Source organism: Carettochelys insculpta, chromosome 1 (genome assembly GCF_033958435.1).
Source record: "Carettochelys insculpta isolate YL-2023 chromosome 1, ASM3395843v1, whole genome shotgun sequence".
NCBI lineage: Eukaryota > Metazoa > Chordata > Testudines > Carettochelyidae > Carettochelys > Carettochelys insculpta.
Window position 1 is genome coordinate 363,892,631 of NC_134137.1, and position 14,976 is coordinate 363,907,606.

The 14,976-nt window shown below is 49.1% G+C and overlaps 1 protein-coding gene across 5 annotated transcripts in view; it reads right to left on the minus strand.

The window, feature by feature from the left end:
• LOC142025045 (uncharacterized) overlaps positions 1-14,976 on the minus strand; it is a 128,972-nt gene that overhangs the window by 106,787 nt on the left and 7,209 nt on the right. The window contains exons 2-4 of one of the 5 annotated variants that reach the window (XR_012648589.1): positions 14,462-14,507; positions 14,198-14,381; positions 2,077-2,289 (exon numbers count right to left, since the gene is read on the minus strand). The exons of 3 other annotated variants lie outside the window; for them this stretch is intronic. Coding sequence is in view for 1 of the 2 variants with exons in the window: in XM_075017455.1 (XP_074873556.1) it covers positions 14,198-14,381; positions 14,462-14,507 (230 nt within the window). In the remaining variant the exon portion in view is untranslated. The remainder of the gene's footprint in view (positions 1-2,076; positions 2,290-14,197; positions 14,382-14,461; positions 14,508-14,976) is intronic. One more of the 5 variants, XM_075017455.1, reaches the window with a different exon arrangement.

Sequence of the window (14,976 nt, forward strand, 5' to 3'; positions counted from 1 at the left end):
GGACTCTCTCCTCAGACCCTATGCCACCAGCACTCCCAGCTATCTCCGAGACACCACTGACTTCCTGAGAAAACTTCAATATATTGATGACCTACCAGAAAACACTATCCTAGCCACCATGTATGTAGAGGCTCTCTATACCAACATCCCACACAAAGATGAAATAAATGCTGTCCGGAACAGTATCCCTGATGATGCTACAGAAAATCTGATGTCTGATCTCTGTAATTTTATTCTCACACACAACTATTTCAGATTTGGAAACGATATATACCTTCAAATCAGCGGCACAGCTATGAGTACCCGCATGGCCCCTCAATATGCCAGTATTTTCAAGGCTGACCTGGAACAGCACTTCCTTAGCTCTCGTCCACTAACACCCCATCTCTACTTACGCTACATTGATGACATCTTCATCATCTGGACCCATGGAAAGGAGACTCTGGAGGAATTCCACTGGGACTTCAACAACTTTCAGCCCAACATCAACCTCAGCCTGGAACAGTCTACACAGGAGATCCACTTCCTGGACACCACGGTGCTAATACGCGATGGCCACATCAATACCACCCTGTACCGTAAACCCACTGACCGCTACGCCTACCTTCATGCCTCCAGCTTCCATCCCAGACACACCACACGGTCCATTGTCTACAGCCAAGCACTAAGATATAACCGCATTTGCTCCAACCCCTCCGACAAAGACAAACACCTACAGGATCTCTACCAAGCATTCATGAAACTGCAATACCCACCTGAGGAAGTGAAAAAACAGATCAACAGAGCCAGACGTGTGCCACAAAGCCTCTTATTACAGGACAAGCCCAAGAGAGAAACCAACAGAACACCACTAGCCACCACCTACAGTCCTCAGCTAAAACCTCTACAGCGCGTCATCAGGGATTTACAACCCATCCTGGACAATGATCCCCCACTTTCACAGGCCTTGGGAGGCAGACCAGTCCTTGCCCACAGACAACCTGTCAACCTGAAGCAAATCCTAACCAGCAACTATACACCGCACCACAGTCACTCTAACTCAGGGACCCATCCATGCAACAAACCTCGTTGCCAGCTCTGCCCACATATCTACACCAGCAACACCATTACAGGACTTAACCAGATCAGCCACACCATCGTGGGTTCATTCAGCTGCTCATCTACCAATATAATGTATGCCATCATGTGCCAGCAATGCCCCTCTGCTATATACATCAGACAAACTGGACAGTCTCTACATAAAAGAATAAACGCACACGAATCAGATATCAGAAATGGCAATATACAAAACCCCGTAGGAGAGCACTTCAATCTCCCAGGCCACACAGTAGCGGACTTAAAAGTAGCTATCCTACAGCAAAAAAATGTCAAGACCAGACTCCAAAGAGAAATTGCTGAGCTACTATTCATCTGCAAATTCAACACCCTCAGCTCAGGATTAAACAAAGACTGTGAATGGCTGGCTAAATACAAAAGCAGCTTCCCCTCTCTTGGGGTTCACACCTCCAGATCAACTGCTGGTAGTAAGCCTCATCCTTCCTGACTGAGCTAACCTTGTTATCCCCAGCCTTGCTCTGGCTTATTTATCCCTGGCCCTGCAGATTTCCATGACCAGCATCTGATGAAGTGAGTCTTTGCTCACGAAAGCTCATGCTCAAAACTTTTCTGTTAGTCTATAAGGTGCCACAGGACCCTTCATTGCTCTTATAGATCCAGACTAACACAGCTACTCCTCTGATACTAGAAAGGTACAAAGACCCTGAGAAGATGACCCGTAACACAGAAGTAGAGAAATCTCTACTTCTTAATTAATCAAGTTAATTATAATCACAGGTATATTGATGTGTCTATCATTAGCTAATTATGCACACATGATACAACACTGCAACCAGCTCTAGAACTATCTCCTTGGAGTGAAGCAGGAAAGGTAAACTTTAGTTACCTTAAAATATCTCTACACTTACTTTTATATGTAGAAGGCAGGAGCTGAAAATATCATATGGGTTTTCCATCCCTATAGTGACATTGTTCCTTACTAGCTAAGGACAAACCCAGTGGAACTACTTGTATACTTACAGTTCAGCAAGGGCCTATCTTCTTTATTCATAGCTGCAGAAAGTCAGCACTGTAAATGTTTTCTTGCTATGCACTGACGATTGGATCCAGGATTCCAATGTGACCAAAGATTGCCAGTCTTTGTAGGGTTTCATAAAAAAAACCAGAAATGCAGAAGAATAATCTGCATCTTCAGGCTTCCTCAGCCACATGTCGTTTGATGGGTCTTGCTTGCTGAAGGCAAGACATTGAAAGTTGGTTGAAGCTTTGCATACATTTTTGTAGAATTTGAATATGTCTGGACTTACCTGACCAAATATTGCTAAGCAAAGAACGCAATGTGGTATATTTTTTATTACCTCAGATTCCTCACACATCTACAGGGCAATTCACAATTATAGCTGGTCAGGAATTCTGGTGAAATAACCAGGTTTGAAGGAAGCTTTGTGTCCAGGATGGAATTTCTGGAGAAAAGCCCACCACACAATAGTCTGACAATTAGAGCACTCAGCTGGGATATAGGACACCTGCCTTCATATCCTGCCTCATTATGTGTGGGTTGGGGATGTCCAGGTTTTTTGCTGAAACATTTCAAGAAGTATTAGGTGTATGCAGATGCAGAACAGGAAGTTTCCCATTAGTTCCATCTGTTTTTATATAACTAAATACTATCGTAATGAATGTTGCAAAAGGTTAGCATTGAAATATGTATTGTAATGCATCTTGATTTTTTCTTTAGCTTGACAGACGTCCCACTGTATGACTATAGGTTTTTGTATTTAATTTTCTATATTATTTTAGCAGGAATAAAAGACAATTGCATGACTGCAGTTTCAGAGGCAGTAGTTGGACTATGCTGTGGTTGTATAAAGCAAGAATGGCCAACGTGTACAATAGATCAACTTTACTACTTCCATATGTGTTCATTCTTCTATGTGAGTGTGAGTGGTTTGCACCTGGACCCAGGTGGCCTAGTGGCTAGGTCCTCTGGCCAGGGCTTGTTGGGTGGGTCCACAGCCCCCACCCAAGAGTCTACGGGTTGAGTTTGGGGCATGGCCCTGAGAATCTAGCTCCCCCTTCTGGAGAGAGAGGGGTTCCCGTAGTGGGGCTCCCCACTCCCCTCAGTACCTGGGAGAGGGTCCTGGGCTGCGCCCTCCGGCGGCTAACCAGGTGGCAGCTCTGGCCTGGGACCTCCTGCCTCAGAGCCAGCTCCTGCCTCTTGGCTGGTCAGCTCCAAACTGAGCTGGCTTTCCTCCCTCTATACCTCTCCAGGCCTGACACTGGCTGCAGGTGAACTGGGGCAGGGCTGATTAGGCTAACAGGCCTTGTTTAACCCCTGCCTTGCCTGGCCTCCCTCTCATACTCCTACACGCCCCACAAGACCCCCATAGGGGTCTGCCCCTCCGCCAACTGTGTTCCTTCTCCCTGGGAAAAAAAGTCTGCGTTTGCATGATCCTTTCCTTCATGATGGTGGATCTGGAAGGAGAAGGGTTGGAAGGAGAGGTACCACCTCATGATTCTTGGGTTTATCTCTTTCATTGCCTGTAGCCAGTGCAGAAGGGCGTGGTCAGTGACAAGGGTAAAGTGTCTGCCCAGGAGGTGGTATCGGAGTGAGTCTATGTTCCATATGATTGCTAGGGCCTCTTTCTCTATTACTGAGTAGGTCTTCTCCCTTGGGAAGAGCATACGGCTGATATAAAGAATTGGGTGCTCCTCAACACACACAGTTTGGGAGAGCACCACTCCCACCCCAACATCTGAGGCATCCGTTTGTAGCAGGAACTCCTTGGAGAAGTCAGGGCTATACAGGACTGGTTATTGGTAGAGATGGGTCTTTAGGGCCTGGAAAGTTTCCTCACATGCTGGGGTCCATGGGATGTGGTTGGGAACCTCTTTCCTGAGGAGGTCGGTAAGAGGGGCAGTGATGGAAGAGAAGCCCAGGATGAAGCGGTGGTAATACCCGGCTAACCCCGGGAACTGGCACACCTGTCTCTTCGAGGATGGAGGGGCATACTGCTGGAGAGCTTGGACCTTTCCCACTAGGGGGCATACCATGCCCTTCTCCAGGGTGTACCCTAACTAGGTGGTCTCATCCCTTCCAATGTGGCATTTTGCTGGGTTCGCCATCAGGCCTGCTTCCTGGAGGGACTGCAATACAGCAGACACATGTTGTAGGTGGGTCTGCCGATCACAGCTATAGATCACTATATTGTCCACATATGCTGCAGTGTATTGGCTATGGGGACATAGAAGCCAATCCATTAGGCGTTGGAATGCAGCCAGGACACCATGCAGCCTGAAGAGCATGGTCTGGAACTGGAAGAGTCCAAAGGGAGTAGAGAAAGCCATCTTCTCCTTGGACTCAGGCTTGAGGGGGATTTGCCAATAGCCCTTGGTCAAGTCAAGGGTAGTGATGTATTCGGCTTCCCCAAGCGATCGAGCAACTCATCTACCTGGGGCATTGGGTAGCCATCAAATTTGGATATGGCATTCAACTTCCGGAAGTCAACGCAAAACTGAGTGCTCCCATCTGGTTTAGGGACTAGGACTACTGGGCTTTTCCATTCACTGAAATATTCCTCAGTTACTGTAGCCAGACAAAGTCTCCCCCTTACAAGCCAGCTTGCTCGTTGCTCCCCCCCGCCCCACTGAGGAGCACACAGGGCATGGAAATGGCTGCTGACAGCACAGTCTTTGATGCCCTCATTGAGGCCCAGATATGCTAGCTTATCGTGACCCTGAGAAGCAGAAAGTACAGCTAGAAGGCTAACAGGCCAGACTGTCAACAAGGGGGGGGGGCCCTCAGAAATCACCCCAGCTGGCATTGATCAATATGATGCACACACACAATCGCCCCAGAAGGGGAAGTGCCCCGCCCACACAAAAAGAATGTCCTGTACTCCTAAATTGCTTATCTCTTGTCTTACAAGTGCAAACTAAGTAGAAATGCCCTTGTAACAAACTGGCGTCACAAAGACAGACCAGTATGATCTGGCACCATAGATAAGAAAGAGAATACGTAACCCAAAAGGGGTATAAAAGATGGGTCCAGCAGAACTCTAACTTTGAGTGCATTCCACCAAGTACCTGCTGGTCGGGTCAGGTGATTGCCTCCCGAGATCCACTACTGGGGACGCCCAACCTCGTATTCGTCTTTCCGCGGAATTGAGTGACCGATCCGGCTTGGCTACGCTGGTATCGAGAGACGCAGAGAGGGTAAGATACACCCATGCTAGGTCTCTGACTTTTTTGTGCACAGCTAAAGAATTAGAGCTCTGTAACTAGTGTCAAGATATCGTTGTGTTAGATGGTAACAGATATCTTTGTATTGGATTGTAACGTAACTTGTTAACACCTGTACTTTGCTAGCATATAAGAAGTAAACAATAGCCTTTTGTAACCACACGCTTATAACTGTAGCTAAATAAACTTGTAACTAGTTAAGCTCTGAGCCTGACCCTGCTGTTAACCCTTTTGTCACTGCAACACAGCCGGCACAACAAAAAGAACTTTAACCGTTTGGTTACTACAGCCTGGCCATGGGTGAGAGTGCTAGGAGCTGCCTGCTCTAACAGTAAAAAACTGGGTTGCTTAGGACCCAGGGGAGTACCTCACCACACATTACCTAGCCACCAGCTAACAGTTACCCCAGCACTAGCATATACTGCAGTTCTTGCTTTACCACCTCCCTCAACTTCTGGGGAAGGGGTCGAGGCATTTCTCAGACCTTAACCCTGGGTTCAGTCTGGATGTGGTGGACAGCTAGGTGAGTTCATCTGGGTTTTGTTGAAAAGACTGAGGAAAAGTTGGCCACTAAATTCTGGGCCTGCAGTCTCTGCTCCAGGGTAAGAATGGGCCCAATCTGTACCTCCCCAGAGTTTGTCACCTCTGCTGCCTGGGGCTCAAGTTCTGGGTCTGGTGGGTAGGGGGTGATTAGTCGCCCTTCCTGGGCCTTCCAGGGTTTTAAGAGAATTACATGATAGATCTGCTACCCCTTATGCTTATCTGGCTGTTCTACCTCATAGTTCACTGGGCCCACTCGCTGGAGTGGGCGAGGATCTTAGAGTTGGCACTTGGCAGTAGCAGTAGCACTTGATCCCCAGTCTGAAATTCACAGTCTTGCCTGTCTGTTGTAAGTTGCCTCCTGGGCCCACTGTGCTTGGAGGAGGTTCTCTTGGGCAAATGTACGTACAGCTTCAAGCCTCTCATGTAGGTTGAGCACATATTACACCACGTTATTTCTTTGGGAGGGCTGTTCCTCCCACATCTCTCTCACTAGGTCCAGAATCCCCCGCGGCTGCCTCCCATACTGGAGTTCAAAGAGTGAAAACCCTGTAGAGGCCTGGGGAACCTCCCAAATTGCAAACATGAGGGTGGGGAGGAGCTGGTCCCAGTGAAATGCATCTGTCAGCACAAACTTGAGGAGCATGGCCTTCAACGTCCGATTTAAGTGTTCTACTAGTCTGTCTGTCAGGGGGTGGTAGACAGATGTTCAGCGAGTCTTGATCTTTAGCAGCCAGCAAAGCTGTTGTACCGTTTGAGACATAAAGTTTGCCCCTCTATCCGTTAGGATCTCCTCTGGGATCCTGACCCGAGCAAAGATGTTCATGAGCTCAGTTGCCACCCTCTTGACACTCATGGGCTATGTCTACACGTGCCCCAAACTTCGAAATGGCCATGCAAATGGCCATTTCGAAGTTTACTAATGAAGCGCTGAAATGCATATTCAGCGCTTCATTAGCATGCGGGCGGCAGCGGTGCTTCGAAATTGACGAGCCTTGCCGCCGCGCGGCGCGTCCAGACGGGGCTCCTTTTCGAAAGGGCCCCGCCTACTTCGAAGTCCCCTTATTCCCATGAGCTCATGGGAATAAGGGGACTTCGAAGAAGGTGGCGTCCTTTCGAAAAGGAGCCCCGTCTGAACGCGCCGCATGGCGGCAAGGCTCGTCAATTTCGAAGTGCCGCTGCTGCCCGCATGCTAATGAAGCGCTGAATATGCATTTCAGCGCTTCATTAGTAAACTTCGAAATGGCCATTTGCATGGCCATTTCGAAGTTTGGGGCACGTGTAGACACAGCCATGGAGCGTAGCGGCACAGCTTCCGGGTACCAAGTTGCATAATCAATAAGAATGAGTATGAACTGGTACCCAGCGGCACTCTTCTCCAGGGGGCCGACTACATCAACGCCAATCCACTCGAAGGGTATGATCACAAGCGGGAGGGAAGCTAATGGGGCTTTCTCCACGGACCAAGAGACTGTGAGCTGGCACTCTGGGCAGGAGGCACAGAAGTCTGAAACCTCCCTGTGGATGCCTTGCCAAAAGAAGCAGCCCAGGATCCAGGCCAGGGACTTGTCTCTGCCCAGGTGTTCCATCATTGGGATGGTGTGGGCAAGCCACATGACCTCTCTCCGATATGGCTGGGGGACCAGGAGCTGATGGTGCACTTCTCTTATCTGTGGGTCCTTCTCCACGCAGTAGAGACGGTCTCCCTGGGTTTCAAAATGGGGGAACTGTCCCACTGGATGGGCTCCGGTGGTCTCCCCTTCTGCTACCTGATTGTACGCTTGACTCAGGGTCTCATCCACCCGCTGTTCCCCTATAAAGTCCAAGGGCCATCTGAGGACTGCAGATTCAGGCAGTGGGGGTGGCTCCCTCTCCAGTTGATGGGGGCTCAGATCCACCTGGGCTGGGCCTGGTCCCTGGAAAATTCCCTTCCCCTGGGTCCGCCACCTCCCTACTTCTGCCAGATTCATGGTCCCTGCCTTTCTCTTGCTCAATGGCTTGGGTTGCTGCTCCCCAGCTGAAGGCTTCCCAAGTCCTGCTAGAAGTTCATGAAAATGTCCCCAGTCTCTACCCAGTATTATCAGATAGGCAACAGCTGGGGCCAGGCTGACCTTCTCTGGTTCTTTGTGCCTTCCCACTCGTAGGATCGCCCGGGTGCAAGGATAGGCCTTCGCATCCCCATGGACACACTGCAGCCTGATGGTGCCTTGGGGAGGCCCTACATCAGGCATGAGCGCTTGCCGAACCAGGGTCCGGGCACACCCTGAGTCGATCAGCCCAATTCCCTCTGTCCCATTGACAAACACCTGGATGGTCAGCTTGGCAGGCCCTTGGAGGTGCACCCGTGTTTGTGGGGTCTGGAGCTTCCCAAAGTTTCACTCCAAGTATGGACAGTCTCGGGACCAGTGCCCACTGCCCCCCCCACAAGTGAAGCAGGAGTCCCGTTCTAGGGTGGCCTTCAGGGGGTCTCCTTGAGGGGCATATGGTGGGGATGGATGTGGAACCCGATCTCCAGGCTGGGCATGAGTGGGGGCACAGTTACTTTGTCCAAGAGGCGGCTGGGTTCCCTCTGGGGGAGCTGGTGGGTTGGTTCAGGGCCCAGGGGTTGAAGCCCAGGGTTAGCCCAGTAACTCCCAGCCTTTCAGGGCCCAGGAAGGAGTGGCAGGTGCCATGGTCCACCATGGCCTTGTGACTTCTGGCTCCCCTTTATCCCTCATGCTGGGGTGCCTCTGACATATGTGGGAGCTACAGAGGGAGTCATCCCCAGACACTTGGCCTCTAGATAATTCTCTATCAACTGGATGGCTGCTGTCACATCTTCTGGACAGTTCTTCATCACCCATTCCCTTCCCGCAGAGGGCAGAATCTGCGTGAACTGTTCAAGCAGAATCTGCTCGGTTACCTAGACCCTGGACTTTGTTTGCTTCAACCACCTCCAGCAGCCATCCTGAAGCTTCTGAGCAATGAAGCAGGGTCAGGTTTTGGGTGCCCATACTTCTCCATGGAAGCGCTGGTGGAAAGTCTCTTCAGAGATATCCAGAGCATCCAGGATTGCTGCCTTGACCTGGGCATAGTCCTGAGCAGCTACTGTGTCAAGTGCCTGATAGGCAGTCTGAGCAACCCCCGTCAAGTAAGATGCCGTTATGGCCAACTACTGCCCTCGCTGGACTACAGTGGCCACACGCTCAAATGTCTCCAAGAATGCCTCTGGGTTGTCTTCCAGGCCCATCTTTGTGAGTTTGATTGGTGCCAGTGCCGGCACTGGCAGCCCATCTGGGGTTTGGGGTTGTACCAGGGAAGTTACCTGCTGCATCAGCTGTTGCTGGCGGGTTGCTAATTGCCCAATTAGCTGCTGCTGCTGAGCCACCTGTTGAAGCATCTGCTGCTGTCACTGCTGCTGCTGCTGGCTGGCCTTTTGGTCCACCATCCACTTCAGCAGGGGCTCCATTGCTTCAGTGGTTCCAACTTGCTGTGTCTATGGCTGGTACAGTAGTATGGCCCTTCCACAGGGCCGGGCTATACCCACATTCTCCACCACGTCTGAGCAGTTCACACCTGGTCCCAGGTGGCTCAGTGGCTAGGTCCCCCGGCCAGGGCTTGTTGGGTGGGTCCGCAGCCCCCACCCAAGAGTCTATGAGTTGAGTTTGAGGTGTGGCCCCAAGAATCTCATTCCCTCTTTTAGCAGGAGATGGGTTCCCTGGGGTGGGGCTCCCCACTCCCCTCGGTAACTGGGAGAGGGTCCTGGGCTGCATCCTCTGGCAGCTAACCAGGTGTCAGCTCTGGCCTGGGGCCTCCTGCCCCAGAGACAGCTCCTGCCTCTTAGCTCGTCAGCTCCAAACTGAGCTGGCTTACCTCCCATTTTACCCCTCCAGGCCTTACACTGGCTGCAGGTGAACCACGGTGGGGCTGATTGGGCTAACAGGCCTTGTTTAACCCCTACCTTGCCTGGCCTCCCTCTCATACTCCTACAGTAGGTCGTGTCAAATTCTGAAAGAGGTTCATTAGAAACAATCTAATTTTAGAATGATAGTTTCTAGGGCCAATTTTTTTGGAAGGCAAGAGAAATCACTTTTAATTTCATACCCTAACCATATACCAGTTTATTTTGTTTTCTGTTTCTAATTTATCTCCATAAAATAAATGATATATGTCACCCTGTGTTCATAGTGTTGATATTTAAGATGGCTATTATCAAATATTCATCGTTCTCTTGGAGAGAATGAAGATAGAAACTGACAGACATCCCAAGGAAGTGTAGGCCGGCTGCTGAAGCAAGAGATCTTGTGTTGACCTAAAGGCGACTCTCACAGTGATCACAGGACAGTCACTTGAGTGGAACTCCCCCCCGTACATAACCTTCATAGACTTTCAAAAAGCCTTTGACAGCATTGACAGAAGCGCTTTGTGGAAACTGCTGCAACACAAGGGTAGCTGATACAAAATTATTAACCTGACCCATTCAACGTACAAACTCTCGACATGCCCAGTTGTACTCAACAGTGTCTTGACGGAATCCTTCAGTATACTCTCAGGAATGTAACAAGGGTGCCTATTGTCACCTTTCCTTTTCTTGATCACAATGGACTTGATTATGAGCAGGACAAGAGATGGCCATCAATATAGTATTCAATGGACACTTTTCAAAGAGCTAGAGGACATTGATCTTCCTGACAATGTCAACCTCCTTTCACAGCAACATGAAAGCATGGAAGAAAAAGTCGCAATACTAGGCAAAACTGTCTCAATGACTAGACTGAGCATTAGTAAGGGAAAGACCAGAACAATGAAGATCAACCAGTCCAAAAACAACACCATCACACTGGAAGATGTGGAGCAATTCACCTACTTAGGGAGTATTATGGACAGAGACAGAGGAACAGGCAAGAATGTCAGTGCCAGAATAGCGAAAGCAGCAGTTGCATTCAAGGCTCTTTGTCCACTATGGAGATCAAAAATAGTATCTGTGAAGATGAAATTGCAGATCTTCAACTTCAGATCACAAGCTACAGGCATTCATAAACAGGTGCCTGAGGACAATCCTTCGTATCAAACAGCAAGACCTACTTACAACTGAAGAGCTTGGAACAGAGCAGGACAAGATCCACTTGGCATTGAAATCAAGAGACAAAAATGGGGATGGCTAGGCCACACTCCCAGAAAACTATCATTCAGCATAGTTTGTCAAGCTGTCAAATGAGATCTGCAAGGAAAATGCAAAATAGGAAAACCTCAGGCAATGTGGAGAAGACCTACTGAGACCAAAGGACAACAACTGGGATACCCTTGGGGTTGCTAGGAGTTTTGTCCCAAGACAGAGTGATGTGGAAACTTATAGATGACCTATGCTCCAACCAGAGTGCAAGGGTTTAAGGGTTTAAGTTCTTATCAAATATCGCCAACAGCCAGGGATGGGAATGGTTCTGAGTTATTACAGATGATTCTTCTCTGGGTCTCCTAGGCTGTGGCCACACTTAACCAAACCTTTGAAATGGCCATGCTAATGGCCAAATTGAAGAATACTAGTGAGGCACTGAACTGAATATTCAGCACCTCATTAGCATTTGCATGCTTCCGTCCATGGCACTTCGAAAGTGCCGCTTTCAAATAATGCGCGTGGCTCGGTGCAGCTACACGGGGGTCCTTTTCTAAAGGACCCTGAACATTTTGAAATCCCCTTATTCCTCTCAGCTGAAGATAATAAGGGGATTTCAAAATGTACAGGGTCCTTTCAAAAAGGACCCCCATGTAGCCTCACTGAGCCGCACATGTTCAAAAGCGCTGCTTTCAAAGTGCCACGGCGGAAAGCGTGCGAATGCTAATGAGGTGTTGAATATTCAGTTCAGCACCTCATTGGTATTCTTCGATTTGGCCATTGGCATGGCCATTTCAAAACACTGGCCAACTGTGGCAACAGCCTTAGTGGTGGTTCTCACTCACATGCTCAAGGTCCAACTGTTCACCATTCTGGGAGTCAAGAAGGAATTTTTCCCCAGGTCTCATTGGCAGAGACACTGAAGGCTTTTTGCCTTCCTCTGCAGCATAGGGCATGCATAATTTGCAGTTTTGAACCAAAATAAAAAATTAATCCTCTGTAACTTGAAGTCTTCAAATCATGATTTGATGACTTTGGTAAGTCAGATATTCTGAGCTTATTACAAGAGAGGCTGGGTGTGCTCTGTGACCTATGATTTGTAGAAAGGCAGGCGAGAGGATCCTAACGGTCCCTTCTGGGCTTACAGTCTATGGCTGTGTCTACACTGGCCCAAACCTTCGAAATGGCCATGCAAATGGCCATTTGGAAGTTTACTAATGAAGCGCTGAAATACATATTCAGTGCCTCATTAGAATGCTGGCGGCAGCAGCACTTCAAAATTGATGCAGCTCGCCACCATGCGGCTCGTCCAGATGGAGCTCCTTTTCGAAAGGACCCCACCAACTTTGAATCCCCTTATTTCTAACAGCAGATAGGAATAAGGGGATTTCAAAGTTGCCAGGGTCCTTTCGAAAAGGACCCCCATCTGGATGAGCCGGCTAACAGCGGCAGTGAGCCACGTCAATTTCGAAGTGCCGCGGCCACCAGCATTCTAATGGGGTGCTGAATATGTGTTTCAGCGCTTCATTAGGAAACTTCCAAATGGCCATTTGCATGGCCATTTCGAAGGTTTGGGCTAGTGTAGTCATAGCCTATGAGTCTAATCATTGCCTTTTTTGTCAAAAAGAGGAGCCGGTACTCAGCCGGCTCTCCACCCCGCACCCCTAGTCAATCCTGTGATTGGACCTACGCCAGGAATCAGCAACCTTTCCAAGGCAGAATACTGAAATTTGACTGTTTGACCTCTATGCACAGTCTGAGTGCCTGTGATATTTTTAAAGTCACTAATAATCCTACTTACAGCAGCTTCATTAATAGATAGAGATGCAGAGCTTTACTGTTTAAGTGGTGGTTGGTAGTGCTTCCTGGTCTTTTGTTAATCTACAGGCAGCGTGGCTTTGAGCAAGCTCCTGGCTGTATGGGGGAGGAGGGGCAGGGCTGAGCTCCCGCCTCATGTGCCAATGAAAATCAGCTCAAGTGCCACTCTTGGTGTGTGTCCCAGGTGTTGCTGACCCCTGGGGTGCACCAAAATAGTGCTCCTGCGGCTGTAACTCGCTCACTAGGTTGACAATAACTTCACTTATCAGGATGCACACTGATTAGGTCTATGCAGTTAGGTCCACACAGCATCAGTACAGACAATACAGACAATTGCTGGCATCAGCTGTTGCTGCCTTTCAGAAGTTGTCCCACAGTGCTCCACATTGGCAGCTACATTAATACAAATGCTCCTGGTACAACATATATCACCATCACGAGAAGCACAGTGTGCACATGCAAAAGCAACTGAATTCCTGCGGTAGCTGTACACTGGTGTTACATAGGTCGACTTAATTCTGTCGTGCAGACCTGCCCTATGGCTGTGAGAGAGCTGTTCTCATTTTTCTGACATTTTTTGCATTACATACACAGGGATATGTTTCAAAAGGTGAAACACTGCAGTGAGTAATAGAGTGCTTGAGGCTATGGCAGACACATTATTTCAAGCTGACAAGGGCATGATGCTTGTTTTCAGTTTTTATAGCTGTACCCCGTACGGAACTTGATGCTCTGGTTGTTCGCCTTTTATTTAAAACTAATAAAGCTGAATCACAACTGCCCTAAATGTTTTAATTGTTTTGCCTCTTCTCTACCAAGCAACCAGACAGGCTCTGGGCAACTTACCCAGGTGTTAGCTATCGTTTTAAGAAGCTGTTGTACCAACTTCGTTGGCCTTGTGATGTTAACTAAAGTCACTGAAGAATTCAAAGTCATGCAAAAGATAGGGCACAGCAGAGCCCTGCTAGCGGCCCACTGCTCTGTTCACTTTATACCTGCAACATAACACACGTCTGATATGAATCCAGTACAGAGGGCTCTTTAACTACTGGTTAGGTGTGCAAATCCTGCTTACAGTCAGTTAGGGAATGCCACTTGAAGAAGATACAGGTTTGGGTGGAGCACTTATATGGGATTGGTCTCTAACTACTTTATAGTATTACAGGTTGTAACTCCCTTCTCTGGCACCCTCAGGACCTGAGTGGTTCCAAATGAGGGAATTTGTTGGATAAGAGAAGGTCAGGCCCCGGGCTGCGTGAGGGAGGGCCCCATCCTGCAGGGATCCCCCATGGAGCTGCTGAGATCCCCCACCCTGGCCAGGTCTCCCACAGCTACAGGGCTGCTGGCTGGGCTCCATGACCCAGCTGGCTCTCTGCCACCAGGGCTACGGGTCTGCTGGTGGGGCTCCCCACCCCAGCAGTCTCCACGCTGTGGGGCTGCCAGACTCACCTGACAGGCTGGGCTCCCCACAGCAGGGCTTCCCAAGCCCAGCTGCACTCCCGGTAGTGAAGCTCCATGACCTGCTTCCTGCCCTAGGGGTCCACAGAGTGGTCTGCCATCAGGGCTCTGCTCCACCCTACACAGCTGGAGCTCTCTGCTCCAGGTGCTCTCTGGTCCAGCAACTTCCTTTGCCCTGCAGGATAAGTGTTGTTCCTGGCTGAGAGAGTGCCAGATGAGAGAGTTTCAACCTGTATTATCTTACTTTGAGCTTACTTGTGCCATAAGTTCTCCATAAGTTGTCCTTTCCAACTCCTCCACACTAAAACAAAACAAAACAAAACAAACGCACATGCACACACACACAGAAACACAAAAACAGCACATAGCAGGTTTTACTGGCATGTGACTGTGACATGTTTGGATTCAGGCTATCCATCTACCTAGACAGAACTGTAGCATCACTCTCTACATTTGAAGGAATAACACCACACGCTGCCAGCTGCACAGGCCGGCTTATTGAACAATGCAGATAGTTGCCAACTGGACTTCAATCAAGAAAGCAAATGAGAAAGTTGTGGTGAACTAAGCAGCTCTGGGGTTAATTTAATCCTTCCTGTTTCTTTGATCTGGTTTGGGTGCAGTATGCTTGGCCAGTGAGATTTCTGCGGTGAAAATCAAAAAGATCTGAATTTCACTCCTATGGATGGTCAGAGTGCAGCTGACCACAGAATTTTTTGATGATGTCTGTTGGCTGCTGTGGTATGGTGAGGTGAGGTTGACTGTGACGG